The sequence below is a fragment of the Manis javanica genome, chromosome 3, assembly GCF_040802235.1.
Source record: "Manis javanica isolate MJ-LG chromosome 3, MJ_LKY, whole genome shotgun sequence".
NCBI lineage: Eukaryota > Metazoa > Chordata > Mammalia > Pholidota > Manidae > Manis > Manis javanica.
Genome location: NC_133158.1, coordinates 67,315,158 through 67,335,539, shown reverse-complemented (window position 1 = coordinate 67,335,539; position 20,382 = coordinate 67,315,158). Strand labels below are relative to the sequence as shown.

Here is a 20,382-nt window from a genome sequence, read left to right as displayed (position 1 = left end):
CTGAGGTATACCAGTGGTTTGCACTGATGAGGTGTACCTAACACCATCCTCTGGTGAAAGTCCATGGAGGCCCACATACTCCCCCATTTATGTGAAAACAACTGCTACCTGTGCTGAGCACCTCCTGTGTATCAGGCACTTTTCTAGGCTCCCTACATATTCTGTGGAGTGACATCTTACGTGGAGTTAGGTTTTAGAGTTGGCCCCAGAGATGGATTTACTATGAAGCTAATGAAGCAAAACCAGTCGTCCCTCACTTGCCAATTTTATACCTATGATTTTGCAATCTTTTTCTGAAAGAGGGCCTCCCAAGCTGTGTAAGGTTCAGGTCTTATAAAACCTGGATCTGACCCTGGTTGGGACATAGAGCAAAATCACACATAGTCAACCTCTCCTTGGGGATCCCTGGGAGATCAGAGAGCAACACGCTTTTCAGTAAGCTCTGTGTGGCTTCTCCTCCAGCTCCTTCCTCAGCTGAGCACTGAATGAAATAGGTGATTTTCTTAGGGGATCTTGCAGTACTGTATGAGAAATGCATATCTTTAAACAGTGTGAGCAACACTTGGGAACTGGGACCCACGATTGGGGCTTGAGAGACCTGTGGGATCCTTGTATCTCATCCCTGGCTTCAGGCACGCCTCCTGAGTGCACGCAGGAGAACCCCCCCCAGACCACGTGAGCCGTCGGCCTGCCGGCCTCACCCTTCCTTCCTGCTCACTCACAGCCATCCAGACCATGTTGTGTTGCTGCTGCTCCACTGTGCACATGTTTTACTCATGACAGCTGTCTGCAGGAGGGCCTTGTTCCCCATAAGGAAACCAAAGCCCACAGAAGCAACTTGCCCCACTTTACGTAGATCACAAGCCCCTAAAGGGCTGTTTGAGTCCGACTCTGTGCTCCAGGACTGCCTCCTGGGCTGGGCCACCCGAGGCATGGCAGAGGGTTTCCTCTGCACCAAGTCCTGGTCCCACACGCTGCCCTGCCCCTCCTTGGCCCTTCAGGCTCTACCGCCGAGGCTGCCCGCATCATCTACCCACCTGAGGCCCAGGCCATCATCGTCACCAAAGGCCAGAGTCTCATCCTGGAGTGTGTGGCCAGTGGGATCCCACCGCCGCGGGTCACCTGGGCCAAGGACGGGTCCAGTGTGGCTGCCTACAACAAGACACGCTTCCAGCTGAGCAACCTCCTCATCGACACCACCAGTGAGGAGGACTCAGGGACCTACCGCTGCATGGCCGACAACGGGGTTGGTGAGCCTGGGGCGGCCGTCATCCTCTACAACGTTCAGGTGTTCGGTGAGTGTCTCCTGCAGACTTTCTTCTCCTCGCCCTTCTCTTTCACCTGTGTGGCCTTCCTAGAAGCTCATAACCCAAGGCTCAGAGTCACGTGCCTCATGGGTGGTCATGTGCCGAGTGAGTGATGGAGGAATACAGAGAGTCGGAGATCCTTGGGGCCTAGGGACTAGGGTGTACAGCCTGGCAGCCCTCATTCTCCCCTTTCCTGTCATGACTGTTGATAGAGGAAACACGGGACCTTTCCTTCCTTCTACCAGAAGCCACAGGGAAGGAGGGACCCGTTCCTGACTGCAGCCCCTGCAGCCCCTCCCCCTGTCTGGCCCTAGATGGGAACACTCAGCCGTTCTCACTCCTGGTCTGGTTTCCTGGCAGAACCCCCTGAGGTCACCGTGGAGCTCTCCCAGCTGGTCATCCCATGGGGCCAGAGCGCCAAGCTCACCTGTGAGGTGCGCGGGAACCCCCCGCCCTCCGTGCTGTGGCTGAGGAATGCTGTGCCCCTCGCCTCCAGCCAGCGCCTCCGCCTGTCCCACAGGGCCCTGCGGGTGGTCAGTGTGGGGCCTGAGGACGAAGGGGTCTACCAGTGCATGGCCGAGAATGAAGTTGGGAGTGCTCATGCCGTGGTGCAGCTGAGGACCGCCAGGCCAGGTGCGTGCAGCGCAAGGGCTGAGATTCTAGCTGAACATTTACAGAACCCTTTTTCAAATGAAATCCAGCTTAGAACCCCAATATAAAAAATAGATGAAAGTGGCTTTTAGTTGTGGGTTCAAATTTACATTAACGATTACAAAAGTTGGAAGTGCACAGTTTCACTAGTAAAAATGGCCCATTAAAAACCCTCTTAAATTATTTTGTCTATCTGAGAGGTCCTAGGGTTCCGTGAACCCAGTTTGACAGCCACCACTCTAAGGAAAAGCCAGTCTGTCCTTCTCAGCTTGGTTCATTTCAGTTGACATATATCAATTGAGCAGCTACTGTGGGCTCAGCACTGGGTTAGGCAGTGTGGGGGATGCAGAGACACATAACAAAGACCTTGCCCTATTTCTGAAAGAATTTGAGAAAATCATGACAATAAATAATAGAAAGGCTGAATCAGCATGGTCAGATGCCCCCCATCCTGCTCCCTGTTGCAGGTGGTCTAGTAGAGGGAAAACTACCATCGGCAGAGTCTGTGGGTGCTCCCTGAAGGAGGCATAGCCTCTCTGGGCCCCTTGGGTTCTCAGAGAGCATTTACAGTTGGCTTCACATCTCATGTCACATCCAGGTCACTGCAGTGGAGCAGGAAAGGGCCCACGTTGGGCCGTGTTGTTAAGATCCCACAGTGAAGGGACATGTCCCAACCCCCAGTAGGGACATGTGAAAAAGGGCACAGGGCTCCTGCCCCTCAGGAGCAAATGGGGATCACTCAGGATGGGGCTGGAGTGTGGCTCAGGGGGAAAAGCAGTTTGCTGGCCTCAGCAAGAGGCCTTTCGCTCCTGGCAGGGCAGGGACACAGAGCCTGGCTGTGTGTTGAGCCATCTCGGGTCCCGAGGGCTCTTCCTGTCCTGGCAGATCTTCTCTCTGCCCTCTCTCTCAGGTTTCTCCCTGGGGCAACAGCCCAGCAGGTGACCAGGGGGACTAACATCGTCTTCCTTCCCTTCTCCTTCCTGCTTGGTCCACCAGGCACAACCCTGAGGCCATGGCAGGACGCTAAGCCGGACACTGCCACACTTCCCACACCACCTTCCAGACCTGGGAGCTCTGACCAGATGCTGAAGGGGCACCTGGGCCCCTCGGCGTCCGTGCAGCCAGCTTCCCTGCAGTGCGGAGAGAAGGGGCAGGTGGCTCCTGCCGAGGCACCCATCATCCTCAGCTCACCCCGGACCTCCAAGACTGACTCGTATGAGCTGGTGTGGCGGCCCCGGCATGAGGGCAGCAACCGGGTGCCGATCCTCTACTATGTGGTGAAACACCGGAAGGTATGGTGTGCTTGGCATGGCGAGCTCGTCTCAGTGAGCTGGGTGCGGGTTCTGCCTGCTGGCCATCTCTCCTGGTGCTCCTGAGGCCTTGCCCAGCAATCCCCATGCTAGTCATGACCTCCTGTCTCCTCCATGGTACTCTCCTGCGCCTTCCCTGGAAGCTGGTTGTGAGGTGGGTGCTGGGGATCCTAAGAGGCCCAAGAAAGAGCTGTGTGTGTGCCTTCAGATCTGAGCTCTACATGCTGGTTTTCCAGAGGCTGCCGTCACCAGCTTCCAGTCCCAGGGAGCATTACCGGTCTCCCTGTGAGCCCCGCACCATCCTTCCTCCTCCTTCTGTCATGCTTTGCTAAAGTTGTCTTGCTATGTTTTAACCAATGTAAGCTCTGCTAGGTCCATACCTGCAGGAACTCTGGCATGGCCAATCTGCCCTAGAGCCAGGAAAACAAATATCTGTGAACAAGTGTTTTCTCTGAGGGTTATAAATACCCTCCTCAGTGCTCAGGATTCATTATGGCTTGGGTTCAACAAGCAGGTATTTGAGCTGGAAGCACCTCATATTGGAGAGACCTCAGCTATTTCTCCTGGACAGAAGGAAGCCTGTCCAGGTGAATGTTTCAGGAGCTGTCAGGGAGGGAATCTTAGGCTCTGACAGGGTGTGGGGACAGAGCTGAGCTGGCCCATCTTCCTGAACACCATGTCTCTTGAGGCAGGTCGGGGCCCCCAGCCTGCTACCTCATTAAGGCTCTGCTGTCATCTCATGATCCCGCAGGGCAGAAGGCCATAAAATTCTCTTTAAGCAAAATGTCCTTGAAAAACATTTCTGTTCATCCCAGGTGCATGCTGCTTCCTTTTTAAGGCTATCAGACAGTAGGAAATTATTATTCTTAAATGGATTTTTATTAATCTTGAGAATAATGCATTATAAATGCTAGTTTTATTACGCATTCGTATTATTTTTGCTTATAAAAGTGCTATGTGCACTCGGTAGAAAGTATGGAAAATAGAAGTACTTATCAACTCTTCTTCCCCCTCCAAAACCAACCACACTAACTGGCCCTGCACGATGGAGATCACTGGCTGTGCAGGAGCCGTTTCCCTCTGGGCCCTGGCAGCCCCTCTCACTCAGTCCTTTCCCTTCAAGTGCTCTCCTAGAAGGCTGTGGCTTGGGGCTGGTCCCCAGAGACTCTGAGGTCATCAGTAAGACACCTATGGCAAAGCAGCCTGCTCGGGTGGGGGCCTGGGGTGGGCAGTTCCTCACTAATCCCCCGGCTGCTGGCCTCTGCAGACACAGTCAGCTAAGGGGGGTGAATCAGTTTTTAACAAAAAGCCACATTGTTCAGCCAGGGTACCGGGCAGGCCTAGTCCTAGTCCTTATTTCCCCATGTAACTGGACACCTCCCTCCCGGACTTGTAGACAAAGATCAGGGCAGGCCAAATGCGCATGGTCCCCAGGAGACAAGAATCAGCGTGCGAGCAAGAATAATACTTTTCAGGCCAATAGGTGGCCAAAAAACAGCCTCACCAACAGACAGCCTGGCAAAGGCCTTGCATGGTGATCCGGAAATGCCAGGCTGAGGCTGCATTCACCCTCTCAGTGTGTGTGACAGTGACTAATTACCAGTCCATTTCTTATTTTCATTTTTGAGCCCAGTGGAAGTGTGAGGCCAGCGCTGGGCGGGCTGAGGGAGAAGCGGATGCAGGGGAAGCGGCGGCACAGTGCCCCCACTGGGTCTGGCTTCCCTTCAGCTCCAGCCTGTGGGGCCCTTAGAGCGGGTAGGTGGACATTGCCAAGGCAGAAACTAGGTCTTGAGAGCCGTTCCTTTTTTGAGGAGTTAAAGATCCCTCAAAAGATCATCACACAAGGAAAGATTCTGAAACAAAAATCAGCATTTGGGTTGTGTCTTTTCCAGCCCCCTTCTCTTGCTGGAGACTGGGAATTATTCAGCTCAGTTTCACTTTTCGCATGTATGAAGCAAGTTTCATTTCCTGATGCATCTGCAGACCCTGGACTACTGTGTTTGGGTTTCCAGTACCACTGGGAATTCTCAGTTTGTAAAAACTTCTCCCCTTGGAACATATCCTGGAAGCCTGACATGAATGAGCCCAGACCATCCCTGTCCCTTGAATAGCAGGTTTTGTTCTACCTCGGAATATTCTGCTTGGGGAGAAGAGCTCTTCTGACCAGCTGCTTATTCTTTCAGCAAACCCCAGCTCGAGGCTCTGGCAGGCTCTGAGATGGGCACCGTGGGCGGTTCAGTCTCGCATCCTGATAAGTGGGGTGGGTAGGGTGAAGCCACCTCTTAGCATCCCCTGCTGGGGAGCCTAGAGCTATTATATTTTTTTCTTTAGATTTCAAGAGCTGGAAATTTGAAGCCATTAAGGAGTAATCCATAATTCATCCACAGTTTTTAAGTTCTAAGCAAGGTCTGAGGGCAGGAGCAGAAAAAGGGAGGATAGAAATGGCCGAAACCTCACCGAGTAGAGGGTATGGGGGACATCAGGAGAGGAGCTGGGCATTTGCTGGGAACCTACTGCATGCCAAGTCCGGTGCTTGACACATATAAATGATCGAATTTAATCTTCAGAGTAACCAGAGAGGTTTCATTTACCGCATTTTAGAAGCAAAAGGCTTAAGGATCAGAGAGGTTAGGGAACTTGCTCAGGGTTACACAGCTACTAAGATAAAATCAGGATTTGAACCCAGGATTTTCCGACTCCCCAACCCATTTTCTGCCTAGAATAGGTTGGTCATGAGCACGCTCTCTGGCATCAAGTCACGGTTTCTGCACTCACTAGCAACATAGCCTTAGGCAGATTACGCATCTCCTAGCCCTTAGTCTCCTCATTTGTGAAGTAGGAACAATATTAACACCCATCTCTTGAGCCATTGTCATATAAAGCGCCTAGTTTATAGAGCATATAAAGTGCTTAGCTCTGTGCCTAGCACATAGTAAGCACTCAGCAAATGTGGCTCTTTCTAGTGGTGCTGCTACTTTTTATCATTATCATCATCATCTCATTAGAATATAAACTGATGGAATTATGTTTTGCTTTGAAGGGAGCAAGGAGAAAAATACAGGGATTTTTGGAATTGCAAAGAGAGGTGGTCTTTGGAGAAATTCTCAGCAATATCAGACCTCGACCCCCACCCCCCCAACTGAGTGTTTTTGCTGGGATCATTAAATGAGGGATCAAGGAGCCTGACTTTGCTGTCCCAGCGAGGATACATGTCCCAGAGCCAGCAGACCAGTCTGCTCTGTGGCACCCTTCCCCCAGCCTGGCCCAGTCTCCTCTCCCTCCTCCTGCCCTCTGGGACTCAGTTCTGCTTTAATTGCAAACCACAGCCCACCAGTACCTCCAGGCCAAGATACTGGTTCTTACACCAGCCGCTTCTCCAACAGGTCACCAACTCCTCTGACAATTGGATCATCTCTGGCATTCCAGCCAACCAGCACCACCTGACCCTCACCAGACTGGACCCTGGGAGCTTATATGAAGTGGAGATGGCAGCTTACAACTGTGCGGGTGAAGGCCAGACGGCCATGGTCACCTTCCGAACTGGTAAGGATCAAACATTGCCCCCAGCATAGGGTTTCTGTGAGCCCAGGTGGGAAACCCGCTCACCTTGTCACAGCTATTCACCGTGAACTTTATCTTCTTTTCAGCTGTGGCCTCTCTGTGATTTGTGTGCTCAGACTGAGGTCCTACCTGTCATCAAGAGAGCCACTAGCTGGCCTCTCTGGCATCCTGCCTCATACTGGGCAATACCATGACAATCAGGCAGCCCACACTTCCAATGTCCCGTATTTGCATTGCCTTGTCAGACCCCCTGGCAGAGTCTCAGGCAGAAAGCAATCTGTGGAAAGGGAGACGTAGTGCATGCTTGCTGCCTTACTGATCTCAACCTGCTTCCCCCCAGGACGGCGGCCCAAACCTGAAATCATGGCCAGCAAGGAGCAGCAGATCCAAAGGGATGACCCTGGAGCCAGTCCCCAGAGCAGCAGCCAGCCAGACCACAGCCGCCTCTCCCGTAAGCCCCCAGCAACCCCAAGGGTCGGGGTGCCGAGCAGTCCCAGCCGGAACACGGCCCACTGCCTCGCAAGGCTCTTTGTTGCAAGTTGAATGGGGTCTTGGTTCTGTGAGTACGGGAGGCCTTCTGACATTTTCCGGGCATCTCCCCAGTTAACCACAAGAAGAAAACATAGATTAGAACTCTTTAAATACACACTGGAGCCCATCACTGGGGTTGCTGACCCTGTGGGTCCAGAGAGCATGGAGGAGAGAGCAGGGGCTCTTGGCTCTCCACACTCTGATGTTTCAGAAGCAGAGCTTTCAGAGGTCTTAGTACAAGCGCTCCTCCCAGGAGAGGGTGACCAGCCTTCAGGAGACCTGAAACGCAGCCACCAGGGAGTGGAGGGCTGTGGAGAGGAGCAGGCCTCTACCAGGAAAAGGCCCTGGCCACTTGTGATACAACTATCTTCTCATCGTGTCCCCTCTCCTGCTTCCTCCCGCCCTCATGCATGGCTTCCCTCCCCCAGCCCCAGAAGCTCCAGACAGGCCCACTGTTTCCATGGCTTCCGAGACATCCGTGTATGTGACCTGGATTCCCCGCGGGAACGGGGGCTTCCCGATCCAGTCCTTCCGCGTGGAGTGTAAGAAGCTAAAGAAAGTGGGAGACTGGGCTCTGGCCACCAGTGCCATCCCTCCCTCCCGGCTCTCAGTGGAGGTCACAGGCCTCGAGAAAGGTAGGGGCCAGGCTGTGTGCCCTGCCTAGTCCCCGGGCTGCCCCCGACCCCTGGGGAGCCTTTGCAGGCTCTTCTCCCTGCCTGCTGTCCACCCTCCATCGTGCTCACGTGGAAGCCCTTGGTGGTGGCCCTTCAGTCCCATAGCCCTTCCGCTTTCTCCGTAAGGGTCCAGAGCCAACTCCTGTGTGGATCCTCTCTGAGAAGGATGGGAATCCTAGTGAGTTCTTTGGGGACTTGCTTTTGGGAAAAGGCTGCCCAGAAAATCCCTCCATGTCCTGGGCCTGGATGGGCTGCAAAGGTATTTCCTAGTTGCAGAGTTCAGGAAATGTCTCTCACCAGGCACCTCCTACAAGTTCCGAGTCCGGGCTCTGAACATGCTGGGGGAGAGTGAGCCCAGTGCCCCCTCACGGCCCTATGTGGTGTCGGGCTACAGCAGCCGCGTGTACGAGAGGCCCGTGGCAGGCCCTTACATCACCTTCACTGACGCCGTCAATGAGACCACCATCATGCTCAAGTGGATGGTACGCGGCCTTGCTCGGCCTGCAGTGGGAAGTTGGGCTGAGCTGTGTGCAGGGCGGGAGCTGGCTGCTGCAGCAGGGACAGGAAGGAGTCATTCCTCTACTCGGCCCTTCTTCTAAGACACCTCCCCGCTCAAGTATTACTTTACCCATGAACCTGGGAACAGAGGGACTCAGCCTCATGATACCCAGGCAGGTTCAGAAGGGACTTATGTCTTCAGAGAAATGGCAGTTTGTTTCTTGTCTCCAAAAGCTGGGAGACCTCGTGACTAAATACAATAATGATGCCTCCAAGCATTCTCCAGAGAGCCTCATCATCAAGGTTTGCCAGGATCCCCTGGTGAACGTTAAACTCTTGGCTGGGATAAAATTTCCATCCACCTGTGGTTCTGCTCACATGCAGATTTCTCTGCTCCATTTCCTGTAGTATATTCCAGCAAGTAATAACAACACCCCGATCCATGGCTTTTACATCTACTACCGACCCACAGACAGCGACAACGATAGCGACTACAAGAAGGATATGGTGGAAGGTGAGGCACACTTTGTGCGATACCATTTCCCATGCTGGCACGGGGTGCTAGGCATTGGTAAAAGTATAAAACCTGGGCTGCTGACACAAGGATATGGTGGAAGGTGAGGCACACTTTGTGCGATACCATTTCCCATGCTGGCACAGGGCGCTAGGCATTGGTAAAAGTATAAAACCTGGGCTTCTGACACATTGTGTCTGTACCCCATATCACTGACTCTTCTGTGACACTGGGGTTATCAAGCTCATAAGCCCACAGGCTTCCTTCCCTGAGTGATGGGACAACAGGAAGTTGGGTGGGCACCACGAACACTCTCTCCATTGTTCCTCCACCGTATGGCCTGCTGTGCCAGTAAATGGCACCAGCCCAGACACACAGCCCTGTCTGAGTGTCGCTGCAATCAGAGGCCAAGCAAACTGGAGACAGATGACCATTGCTCTCTCCTAGGAGATAGATACTGGCACTCCATCAGCCACCTGCAGCCAGAGACTTCCTACGACATTAAGATGCAGTGCTTCAATGAAGGAGGAGAGAGTGAGTTCAGCAACGTGATGATCTGTGAAACCAAAGGTGATTCTCCAGGGGTTCTCTGCCCTCCTCTTGATGTTTTCAGCCAACTAGGACAAAGTCACTGCTCTGTGACTTTGCTGGGTAGCTCTTCCCCAGGAAGATGCCTTATTTTCTAAGCACCCCTAAACACTGTCATTTTTAACCCTTCTGTTCATTTGCCTGTGCCTCATACTAAGTATGAATGGGTTTCCATCATGATAGCTTTAAGGAACATGGGAATTAACTCACATAGGTACTCATGGCATAGAACCCATTCCTAAGTTGGGAACTTTCCGTAAGCACTGTGTTCCTCTGGTAACATTTGGTGCTTACATTTGGCTTATTTAACTGCAGCCCCATGAGACGGGAGAGAAACGGAGCATCAGGAAATGGTACAGCCTGACCAAGCTCATGCACCCGGTTAGCAGTGGAGCATATGCTTTGGGCCAAGTTCGTCTAACTAAAGCCCAGACTTGTCCTCTGCATTATCACGTGTTAAACATATTCATACAATAGCTTGTTAAGTTTGCACATTGGCCAAGTGGATAGATACCATTTTCTCCACTTTGCAAATACTGAAAGTATATACAGCAGTTCTACTACCAAGGTAATAATCAGGGGAATATCACAGAGGAATAGGAATGGAGATAAGAAAACAACCCACTTTTCTGTCATTGGCAACCCTCTCCCTCCAGCTCGGCACTGACCCTGAAAACAAGCAGGGTCACTTGTTCAACAAACAGTGTGCATCCTCTTCAACATGTACGACGAAGTGAGGGGGCAGGTTTATACACACAAAGTTCTGTGTGTTTGACATGCAGAGGACCCAGGGCAAAGGGCAGGGACTTCACAGAGGCTTTGCGCTGTTCTGGAAGGACTGACTCTTCAGGCCAGACTGAGGGAAGGGGCAAGGCGGCACGTAGCTCCGGATGGTTGGAGCGTGTGGCACCTGGAAGGAGGATGAGACGGAGGAGACCAGGGACATTGGTGGCACTGGCTCATCGAGGTCACTGTGGGCTATGAGGCGGGGGAGGGACCCTGCTCAGTTTGTCTGTCAAGCAGGGTCACTGGTGTCTAGGCAGCAGTGGGCTGAGGAGACAGGCCTGGGGCCGGGAAGCATAGATAGAAGGGGTGGCTTTGAGTCTCTTTTCTGAGGACTCCATCTGATCTCACTGAGGAAGCTTGGGTGGGACCAGACACTGCTGGCATGTTAGGCTGGGAGGGAGTGAAAGGAGTTCAAAGTAAACGTTCAAGCTTGAAGTACAGCCCAGGTGAGGCTCCACTGAGTGAAACAGGCAGGGCCCAGGGAAGCAGATGCCTGTGAAAGGAACGAGGTGCAGCCACCTGGAGACTCGCTGAGCCTGATTCTTCTGAGCCCCTAGAATGCGGTTCTCCTGCCTCGGGGAGGGCCCTGGGCAGAGGGCAGTCCTTGACAGTCATTGCAACAGAGGTTGACATCCTGGGAGCAGGACAGAGTGCAGATTGAGGGGACCAGGAAGACCTCCCGGCATCTGAGGAGACAGAAAGAGAAGAGCAAGAAAAGAAACATAAGCAGCAGCAGAGAGGTGGGAAAACCAGAGGACTGTAGTGTCGGGAAGTCAAGGGGGCTGAAGGCTGTGAAAAGGAGCTAACGATGTCAGACACTCCCTGATAATAGCAAAACCCAGACGAGGGGGTTGCCATCTTGAATTGTCACCCTTGAATTGGCAGTTCGCCATGACAGTCTGTCCCAGGAAGTCCCAACGCGTCCACCCAGCTGTGCCACCCATGCTCAGACCTAGTACTCCACGTCTCTTAATTCACCCAGGAATAGCAGGTCCACGGGTAACTTCCATTCCCGGTTTTTTTGCTGGGAAAATTTCATGCACTTTTTATATTTTCTTCCAAAAAGTTCACTACCTTATTCCTCCAAAAAACCCCTACATCACTTCAGCCCAAAAAGAGTCTGACTCTAGTGCCTGGCTCACATATATTTCAGGTTGTATTTTGAAATGCAAGATTCCGCTTTCTTCAATAATATCAAATTTCACATGAGATGCCAATTTCATGCTGGCTTGGACACCACACTCATCTAACTGAGGGTTTGGAGTCTTGTGAGTGTGACCCCATTTCCCACACCCATGGAAGAGTACTTTTTTTTTTATTTCTTGTGAAAGAAATGTCAGAGAAATAGATGCTGAGGTGAGTTTTGTCTGCATCGACAGCCCGGAAGTCTTCTGGTGAGCCCGGTCGCCTCCCGCCCCCGACAAGGGCCCCGCGTCAGCCACCACCACCTGAGGCTGCAGAGCGGCCGGGAGGCGTGGGGGCCATGGCAGCGCGCGCCAGCGACCTGCCCTACCTGATTGTCGGGGTTGTCCTGGGCTCTGTCGTCCTCATCATCGTCGCCTTCATCCCCTTCTGCCTGTGGAGGGCCTGGTCTAAGCAAAGTGAGTGTGTGACCCTCAGCACAGACAGGAGGGACCCTACGGAGGGAGGAGGCGCCTCCCAGCCCCCAAGGGAGGCCTCTGCCCGGGACGGGAGGGGACAGACACCCTGTCACACTCACTGGAGCCCACACTTCCGGGTCCCCCAGAGGGCTGGGAGAGAGGCAGAGAAAACTCCAAGCTCCCTTTCCCTTTAGCCCATGGACCTTGGCAGATGGAAAGTATGAAGCAGACGTTGGTCTGTCCTCTCTGCCTCTCTGGAGCTCAGTGCTTATCTGGCTCCAGCTCCTTGTAATGTCTGAAGCCGCTGCTCAGAGCACACACTCTTGCTTGCAGCTGGCCCTGCCTCCTCTCTGGGTCTTTGGCTGCCTCTTGCTTCCCTCTTATCCTGGGCTAATCTGACTGCTAGCCACTAACTTCTGCTTCCAACGGCAGCACATCGGGTCGGCTTCCCTCATTTAAATGTTGCTCCTCCTGTTTGCTCACCACTCTCTTCCCCCAGACCCTTCCCCCTGCATCTCCTTACCCTGATCCCCACTGTAAAAACATCTAGGTGTTAGGAAGAGCAGGTGGCAGGAAGAGTACTTTGAGAGAAAGTATCTCATCCCTCAGCAGCATCATGAGAGCCTGCTGACCTCATCTGACCCCATGTGTGGACAGGAGTTTTCTGAGATTCATGTGGGACTTCAAGCCCCCCCAGGCCTCCTTGGCCTAAGCATTCCCCTGTCCTTTTGTCCTTCCAGAACATGCAACGGACCTGGCTTTTCCTCGAAGTGCCCTTCTGTCTTCCTCCTGCCAATACACTATGGTACCACTCAGAGGACTCCCAGGCCACCAAACCAATGGGCAGCCCTACGTCAGTGGCACTAGTGGACGGGCCTGCGCCGGTGGGGTGCATGGGAACAGGGGCTGCCCAGCAGTGGCCATGGGCTATGTAGGCATGAAACCTCAGCAGCATTGCCCAGGGGTGCCTCAGCAGGTAATGTGGTTCTGGGTCTGTGGGCCTGCAGGCACAGGCCAGCACGGGCAGAGTGGCTGGGCTGCAGCCCAGCTGTCCTCCCCTCCAGCCTCCATCCTGGGCTGCTGGGCCAAGCTTTCCTTAGAAACAGCTCATCTGCTGAACAGTGAACAGGAAAGTTACCTGGACTCTGATGTGATCTTTTTGTTACTCTTTCTTTCGAGCAGCAGGATGACACCCCCAGCCTGCTGAGGCAGACCATTCTTGGCAGCAGATATGACCCTCCCCGTCACCAGATTCCCAGGTAACCAGGCCCTGCCCCATCCCTGTGTTCCACTCCCACGCCCCATCATTTTCTCTTTCCCAGCATGGGTCCCTAAGGTGAGAGCTGGCACTTCCCCAACAGTCCTGCTCAGACAGCCCACCCCACTGGACTCTTGCGCTAAGGGGTAGTTGTCATGTTCGGCCCTTTCTGCTCTGGAGCTACTCACCTGGCACGCCAGAAGAGCCACACAGCTGGCTCTGCCCAAAGGCCCTGGACGACTGACTCCATGTCCTCTCACACACTCAGGACTTTACAGAATAAAGTGGAAATAGTCTAGAATTACCCGTGGAGATGAGTGTGGCGCCTTTTGGTGTTCAAAGGGGAGCAGCCCTTGGCCTGGCTGAGCACTGACCAGCTCTAGTGCCAACAGGGAAGCAGCCAGGGCGGTGGGGACGCGAGCCCACTCCGCACCTACCTCATTGCTCCATCTGATCTCATGCACGCAGGAGTCCCAGGTCTAACCCGGATGAGGGCTCTTTCTTATATACACTGCCTGATGACTCAACCCGCCAGCTGCTCCAGCCCCGCAGGGACTGCCACCGCCTCCAGGAACAGGGTGCTGCCACCGGCCAGCCAGGCATGAGGGCTGCAACCCAAGGTCCTGGGCTGGAAGCAACGCGGGACCCTCTTTTTCACCCAGGTCTGTGCTAGGGCAGGGTGGGAAACTGAGCAGGCTGGGACCCAGGAGTGGTGTGGATAGTAAGTGGCCCGCCCACATCTGTGAGATGGAGGAGGGCACGTGAATGCCCTTGCTGGGTCTGGCTCTCCTTCAGGGCCAGCACAGACACCTGTCACAGACAGCGACTGGCGGCCCCAGCTCCCCTGGTGGTGGTCTGGATCTTAATGTTTCCCACCTCTCTCTCCCTAGGGCCCCCATGCTGCTTGGGGCTTGCCCCAGTTGAAGAGGTGGACAATCCTGACTCCTGCCAAGTGGGTGGAGGAGACCGGTGTCCTCAGCGCCGCACAGGGTCCCGTGTAGGGCAGGAACTCTCGATGCAGCTCTCCCCTGGCCCATCAGTGCACGTGGCTTTTGAAACACCACCTCCTGCAATTTAGGCAGAAGCCAGTAGCCCAGAAAGACTATACATTATGGTTTTTAAAAAGAGAAAATTGGTATTTATTTTTCTATAATAGCCATATTTATATATTTATGCACTTGTAAATAAATGTATATGTGTTTTTGTAATTCTGGAGAGACATAGGGAATCCTAGCCATTGAGGTATGAGAGGAAACATAAAGAAGTCACAACATAACAGAAGTCGCCCGGAAAAGAAGAACCCAGCAGGAGGAGGCAGCCTTCACTTAGAACCCCTTGCCAGCCTCAGAGGCTGCATAGGCCCAGAGAAGCTTACGAAAGGAAGAAGCCCAGGCACGTTTTTCATGATGACTGTGAGGGAAGAGCAAGGGCCACAGGCTGCAGACACCTGTGAAGACGGCTGGATCTGGTGCTACAGGAAGCGTTTCCAGAAGATGCCCATGAGAATAGATTAACATGTGTATAATACTATAAACATTAACAAACCTTCCAGAATCAGTTATCTGTGGCAACATATCTCTGTAAAAACAAACACTGTAACTTCTAAATAAATGTTTAGTCTTCCCCGTTAACCTTCAACTTAGTCACATATGACTCAGCATTCTCTTTAGCAGTTAGGATTCAGTTGAATATTTGAAGAAAACACCCACTTAACAACATTTTCAAATACATCAAGAGATAAGATCTGGAAAAGGTAGTTTTGTCTTTTGAATACATTCGTGTCAGTTGTGTTTTTATTAATGCAGAATGCATGAGTAACTGTTTAGTCCAAGAGGGAGACAGGGTGCAGGAGGCAAGAAGCAACAGATTCAGACTTCTCTTACTGCCCGAACTTCAAGTAAAGCTCTGGTCATAGCAAAGGAATGAAACCGATCTTTTCTATAATAGGTGTGTGTCGAAAACTAAATATTTTCTCCAAAATGCTATAGGTGAACATAGGATACCTGATGAAATTCACTTCCCTTCTTTCCAGAGATACACCAACATTGCCAGAGGAGTTGACTCACTAGTTGTTTAAAAGCATTTACTTACACAGGATCAACCTTTTTATATGCAACTGGAAATAGATGGAGGCTGCAGCTTGCAACGAAAGCCCTCACACACTTCAACTGTTTTCAGGACGGAAACAGATTTTCTGGATCTCAGTAAAGGTGAGTTACAGATGAAATGCCACTTGAGACACTTAATCTTGTTAAGAGTCCTCATGCCAGACCCCTGGCCTCACAATCAGGAATGGATAAACAAGATCCCAGGAAAAACTCCAGGAATGAGTCTTCCAGTCTGGGACAAGTGCTCCCTCTGCTGGCCAGAAGAAGCACAGCGCTCGCTCTTAGGTGGTTCTTTTCTCCACCAACAGCTCCCCTGGGAACAGAACACTCATTAAGGTGCCGCATGATTTCCAGAAAAGCAGTATTTTAAAAATATTTTAAGAAGTAATATGACGGATTTGTAGGAAGCATGAAATGATAGGAAAGGAGAAGCAGAGCAGGGACGCTGTGACTACAGACACCTGGGCACTGGGCCTGGAGGCCTCTTGCTATGACCCCTGCCTCACTGAGCCAGTCCTGCGCCCTCAGATCCAGGCGGCAGCTCACCTTTGAGTTCGTTGGCTTTTTAAACACTCTCCCTTTGTTTTCTTCTTGATTGCAGGTGGTTGACCAAGGGAATTTTGGTGAACTTTACAGAAAGGATATGTTAAATTGCTTTCTACACAGCACTGGAACTCTTAACACTGAACGGTTTTAGCTCTCAAAAAGTCCTAGAAAAGAAAAAGCACTTCCAAGGCACATTAAATGAGATGCGTGTGCATATTTACCCTAGTCAGTTGTAGAGAAGGACAAGTAAGGGCAGCAGGCTTTAAAAATTAAGGGTAGAAATTGAAACAGTTCAGGTATTCAATTTCACAGCATTTTGTATTTCTTTAAATTCAGGTTATTAGAATGCCTTTTTAAAGTCTGACTCAGTGGACAAAGGCTATGTAAGTTACCAAAGGAAAGAATAAGACCTAGTGGTCAGAGCTGGTGGGGGTCAGAGTTCAGCTCACGGGCCAGCCCTCCCCAAGCACGGCAGCCCTCCCAGGCAGGACCGGCTGACTTGGCAGGAATCAGTAACCCCTCTTCCTGTGCGGTGACAGAAGGGCTGGACTCTAGTTTGGGATTTTTTCCAGTGTTGAGAGTCACTGATAGAATGGACAAGTGTTCAAATTAGTCAAGTTATATTAACAAATAAGTGTAGACTGACTTTGGGGCTCACTCTCAGCAGTGAGGCTGCCTTGTCTAAGAGCACAGCAGGAGGCAGAGAACCATGTGATCAGGAGACCAGGACAACTTTCCACCCACCCCCAGCCAAAGCTGCATCGGGCTCCTGTGGAAGTTGAACTTCCCGAAGACTCAGATGCTTATATTTAATTATGGATTCAAAACTAAGTCTGGAATCAAGTAGAAATGAAACTAAGGCTATCTGTATATCTTGTCTAATTCAAAATAAAAATAATTGCATGTTAACTACATTATCAAATTCCATACATACTAGATGAAGGCCTAAATATTGTAGCCTTAAGTAGTGATATAGTCTAGTTCAGTTTGGGGAAATATAATAATACTGATTTGTTTTGCTCTAAGTTGAAATGCACATGGAACTCTTGACACGGCTCATCCACAGCTGGTAAATTCACTCTTGCTGCCATTAGAATCACGAATTTCAGAGTGGGAAAGAGCCTTAGAACTTGTCCAGACCCCTCATGTATCAGATGGTACAATGAGGCCCAGGATGACGCATAACTTCCCTTAGCTCTCACCACCACCAAGGGGGTAGTGTCCCTTAGAGACAAACCACTGTACTCAGCAGTTGCTCACTGTGGCAGCCAACCAGTGAGGAACAATCCTCCTGCCAAACAGCCAAGGCAGTGAGTTTGGAAGTAGCCCGTGCAGCTCCAGCTGAGCTTCAGATGGCTGCAGCCCCAACTCACAGCTTGACCACAAGCTCATGAGACCCTCCGAGCCAGAAACACCCAGCTAAGCTGCTCCCAGACGACTGACCCTCAAAAACTGGGTGAGATAATAAATACTTGTTGTTTAAAGCTATTTTCAGGGATAATTTTTTTGCGGCAATAAATAAGTATAAAACAGTTGTGACTAGCATATCTTTTTAAAGACTTGGAAGGCACCCAGAGTTGAGGGCATACTGCAGAGAAAGTGATGAAAGGGTACTCTTGTGAAGCAGCTACTACAGCAGAGATTTCTGATGACAGGCATAACCTATTTGGACCTCTTAAAAAGGGATGTCAAAGAATCTTAGAAAATGGGCCAAGGGGCCATCTCTATCGTATATAAATTCTAACATACAAAGAAGGCAAATCCTGTCTAATTTTAGGGGTGCAGATTTACGAGACTAGCCACAGTTAGGAAGATTTGACATGGCTGAGTCACTTTCTGCATTGATGCAATATTGCCTCCTGCACCTTTTCAACAACCAGATTATTATATTCTGGGACAGTCTCAATGGAGTAGCTCATTAATACAAATCCAGAGAGCTCAGAATCTTAAGTGCTATGTTCTATTACTGACAGGAATGCAAATACCAGTCAGATCATGTTTAGATGGGTTCAGCCATAAATTCCAAAGGCCATTTACTCACAAACTAAAGGCTACTCTCAAATTAGTTGAGAAGGTTCTGCACAATCAAAAGTGATTGTCAGAGGTGATCTTTCAGACTGATGTGATCTCTTTTACTACTTCTCGATCAATGTCAAAAACAGCAAATGCATCCAGTAGAACCTGAAAGAAAATAGCACAGCATTTGCCAAACAATGGGAACTTAGAATACCGACAGAGTCGCGAACACCTTCAGAGAAAAGCCTCTTTATCGACCAGTTTGCAAAACTATTCGACTCAGAACTGATGAGTTGGCTAACACTGGTGATTCAAGGAGCTGGTAATCTTCCTGCTTTCGGCCAATCCAAAGCAAACTGCTCTGCTGTATCTGATCTGTCTTCATTTCCTGAACCCTGAGCCCTCAGATAACTGCTTTATGAAGTTAACCATGTCAGAATTCTGATTTGCATTTTTTATTCTGAGATCTTGTTGGCAAAATAGTTGTCTTTTTCTCTTGTGTCCTCCCAGAGAATACTTAATAACATCAAAGTTTATTTTCCAAGGATCCAAGAATTGGAAAAGTTTTCTCATGGATTGCTGAATTACAGTTTTTCCTGCCAATGGCTAAAAAAAATTTCAGATAACAAGAAAACAAATTTCCTAAGACAGAATATAGTACAGATGTTTTCTTGCAGTTTTGAGATACAGTCTTATGAGACTCCATCTAGTAGGTTCCAAACATATCTAAAATGCTTCAATTCAATAACAAATAGATGTTGGGTCCTGCAGTCAGTTCTAAGACAAATTGGAAACAAACTATTAAAAATATATGACTGGATTTGGTTTTAAACTTTTAGGCAAGTTCACTTTAAAAGGATTGTTGCAGACAATAAGGAAACAAAGCTTCTGGTGAAGTATATGCCAGAAATCTTGGATAGATTTGAGAAAAAAGCAAATTTAAAGGCTCTCGGGCTTCATCTGGCTCTCTAGTGGAGGCTGAATGGGTGGAAGGATGAGGCCACCTTTCTTACGCAGAAGAACAATCTCTTCCTTTAAGGCCAGAATCCTTTGTGCCTGGGCTTGGATCAAATCAGTGACCTTCTCTCTTGCCACAATATCTGCTTTCCGAGGGCCCTGGAAGGCATTACCCTGTTGAAAGAAAACAACTCTGCTTTAGGCATCATTTGGAGCATGAAAAATTCCATCCTTATCTAATACCAGTTAGGAGTGCCTGCCTTACAGTCAATTTAGACAGCCAGTGCTTCTTATTTTAAGGGGCTTTCAATTCCCCTACTGAAATCTCACCATTAGAAATGTGTCCTTTGGGCTAATGAACAACTCTTAAAATGTGTATCCCGTTTAGACAGTAAAACATTAAGCTAGCTATCAGTCATTTATACCCTAGAGGGCTCATCACTGGAATCATAAAAGGTGAGGTAACTCCTTTTTTTAAACAGCTCATATTTTGTTTTCCAAAAGATCTTTATTTCTTCATCTGATTCCTTTCCCTGTCCAGCCAACTCCTGCCCATGCTTCAGATGTCACTTTCAAGGACGCCTCTTTGCCCCATGGATGAGGTTAGGATTTCCTGCTCTATGTCCTGTCAAAACATCCATCATATGTCATTGTAACGATCAGACAGAACCAGTGGAAATTCATGATATTTGACTGCTTTCTTAACCTAAAATGTGAGTTTCATATGGCTCAACCTAAATGCTTATTTTATGTAAATGCCCATTCAGGTTGAGCTTATCTTTCATGTGAGATCTTGTGTCTCTTGAAGACAGGACCCAGGAGACCCAGATCTCACTACTCTTCCCAATACCCTAGAGCTTGATCACATAAATAGATGCTCAATAAAATGTGAATGTACATTAAAGGAAGGAGGTAACACTTATCTAGTATCCACTTATGCCAGGTGCTTTACATATGATATCTCACTTAGTCCTTACAACTTTATGTCCTAGATGGTGTTACTCTAATTGTACAGACACAGAAATTAGATTCATCAAAAGCAACCAAGTCACTCTGTTACTAAGGAGTGGGAACAGCATCAGAACTGAGCCAAAAGTCCATGACACGCCCATCACCCTACTCACGATGGCAGACCTTCAGAGTAAGTGGGGGTTTCTGCTACCCAATACCCTCTGCCTCTTCTCGCTTGCCTACCTTCACTTTAGAGGCTGTAGAAGTTAAACACTAACCTTACCAGTTTTTCTTCCAGCTAGGGGTGGTCAAGGGGATTTGAGCAGAAAACATTTGCCTTGTAAAGGGACAGAAGAGGGTGGCATTTGTATGGGAAACGCAGAGCTGAGGCAGCCATCTTGGGACTTTGAAGGCAACTTCAGAGAATCAAAGAGACAACGGGCCTGCTAAACCAAAACCCCTCAGAATCTCCAGACTTTCTATTAAGTGAGTAAAATGACCCCTATTTGTTTGAGCTACTTTCAA

At 50.1% G+C, this 20,382-nt stretch overlaps 2 protein-coding genes across 11 annotated transcripts in view; one reads left to right on the top strand and one right to left on the bottom strand.

Annotated features, from left to right (window-relative positions):
• BOC (BOC cell adhesion associated, oncogene regulated) overlaps positions 1-14,910 on the top strand; it is a 68,376-nt gene extending 53,466 nt beyond the window's left edge. For 6 of the 7 annotated variants that reach the window (XM_073231667.1, XM_037017650.2, XM_073231670.1 and 3 more), the window contains 14 exons: positions 1,002-1,295; positions 1,668-1,940; positions 2,955-3,250; positions 6,652-6,811; positions 7,170-7,280; positions 7,789-7,995; positions 8,335-8,516; positions 8,941-9,046; positions 9,494-9,616; positions 11,800-12,021; positions 12,762-12,997; positions 13,204-13,280; positions 13,748-13,941; positions 14,170-14,910. In XM_073231667.1, the coding sequence (XP_073087768.1) occupies positions 1,002-1,295; positions 1,668-1,940; positions 2,955-3,250; positions 6,652-6,811; positions 7,170-7,280; positions 7,789-7,995; positions 8,335-8,516; positions 8,941-9,046; positions 9,494-9,616; positions 11,800-12,021; positions 12,762-12,997; positions 13,204-13,280; positions 13,748-13,941; positions 14,170-14,357 (2,669 nt within the window). In that variant the 3' untranslated portion in view covers positions 14,358-14,910. The remainder of the gene's footprint in view (positions 1-1,001; positions 1,296-1,667; positions 1,941-2,954; positions 3,251-6,651; positions 6,812-7,169; positions 7,281-7,788; positions 7,996-8,334; positions 8,517-8,940; positions 9,047-9,493; positions 9,617-11,799; positions 12,022-12,761; positions 12,998-13,203; positions 13,281-13,747; positions 13,942-14,169) is intronic. The other variant, XM_073231669.1, reaches the window with a different exon arrangement.
• Positions 14,911-18,623: 3,713 nt separating this feature from the next.
• The window catches only part of CFAP44 (cilia and flagella associated protein 44), a 105,683-nt gene continuing 103,924 nt past the window's right edge, over positions 18,624-20,382 (bottom strand). For all 4 annotated transcript variants that reach the window (XM_073231663.1, XM_073231666.1, XM_073231664.1 and 1 more), the window contains one exon: positions 18,624-19,080. In XM_073231663.1, coding sequence (XP_073087764.1) covers positions 18,889-19,080 — 192 coding nt within the window. In that variant the 3' untranslated portion in view covers positions 18,624-18,888. The remainder of the gene's footprint in view (positions 19,081-20,382) is intronic.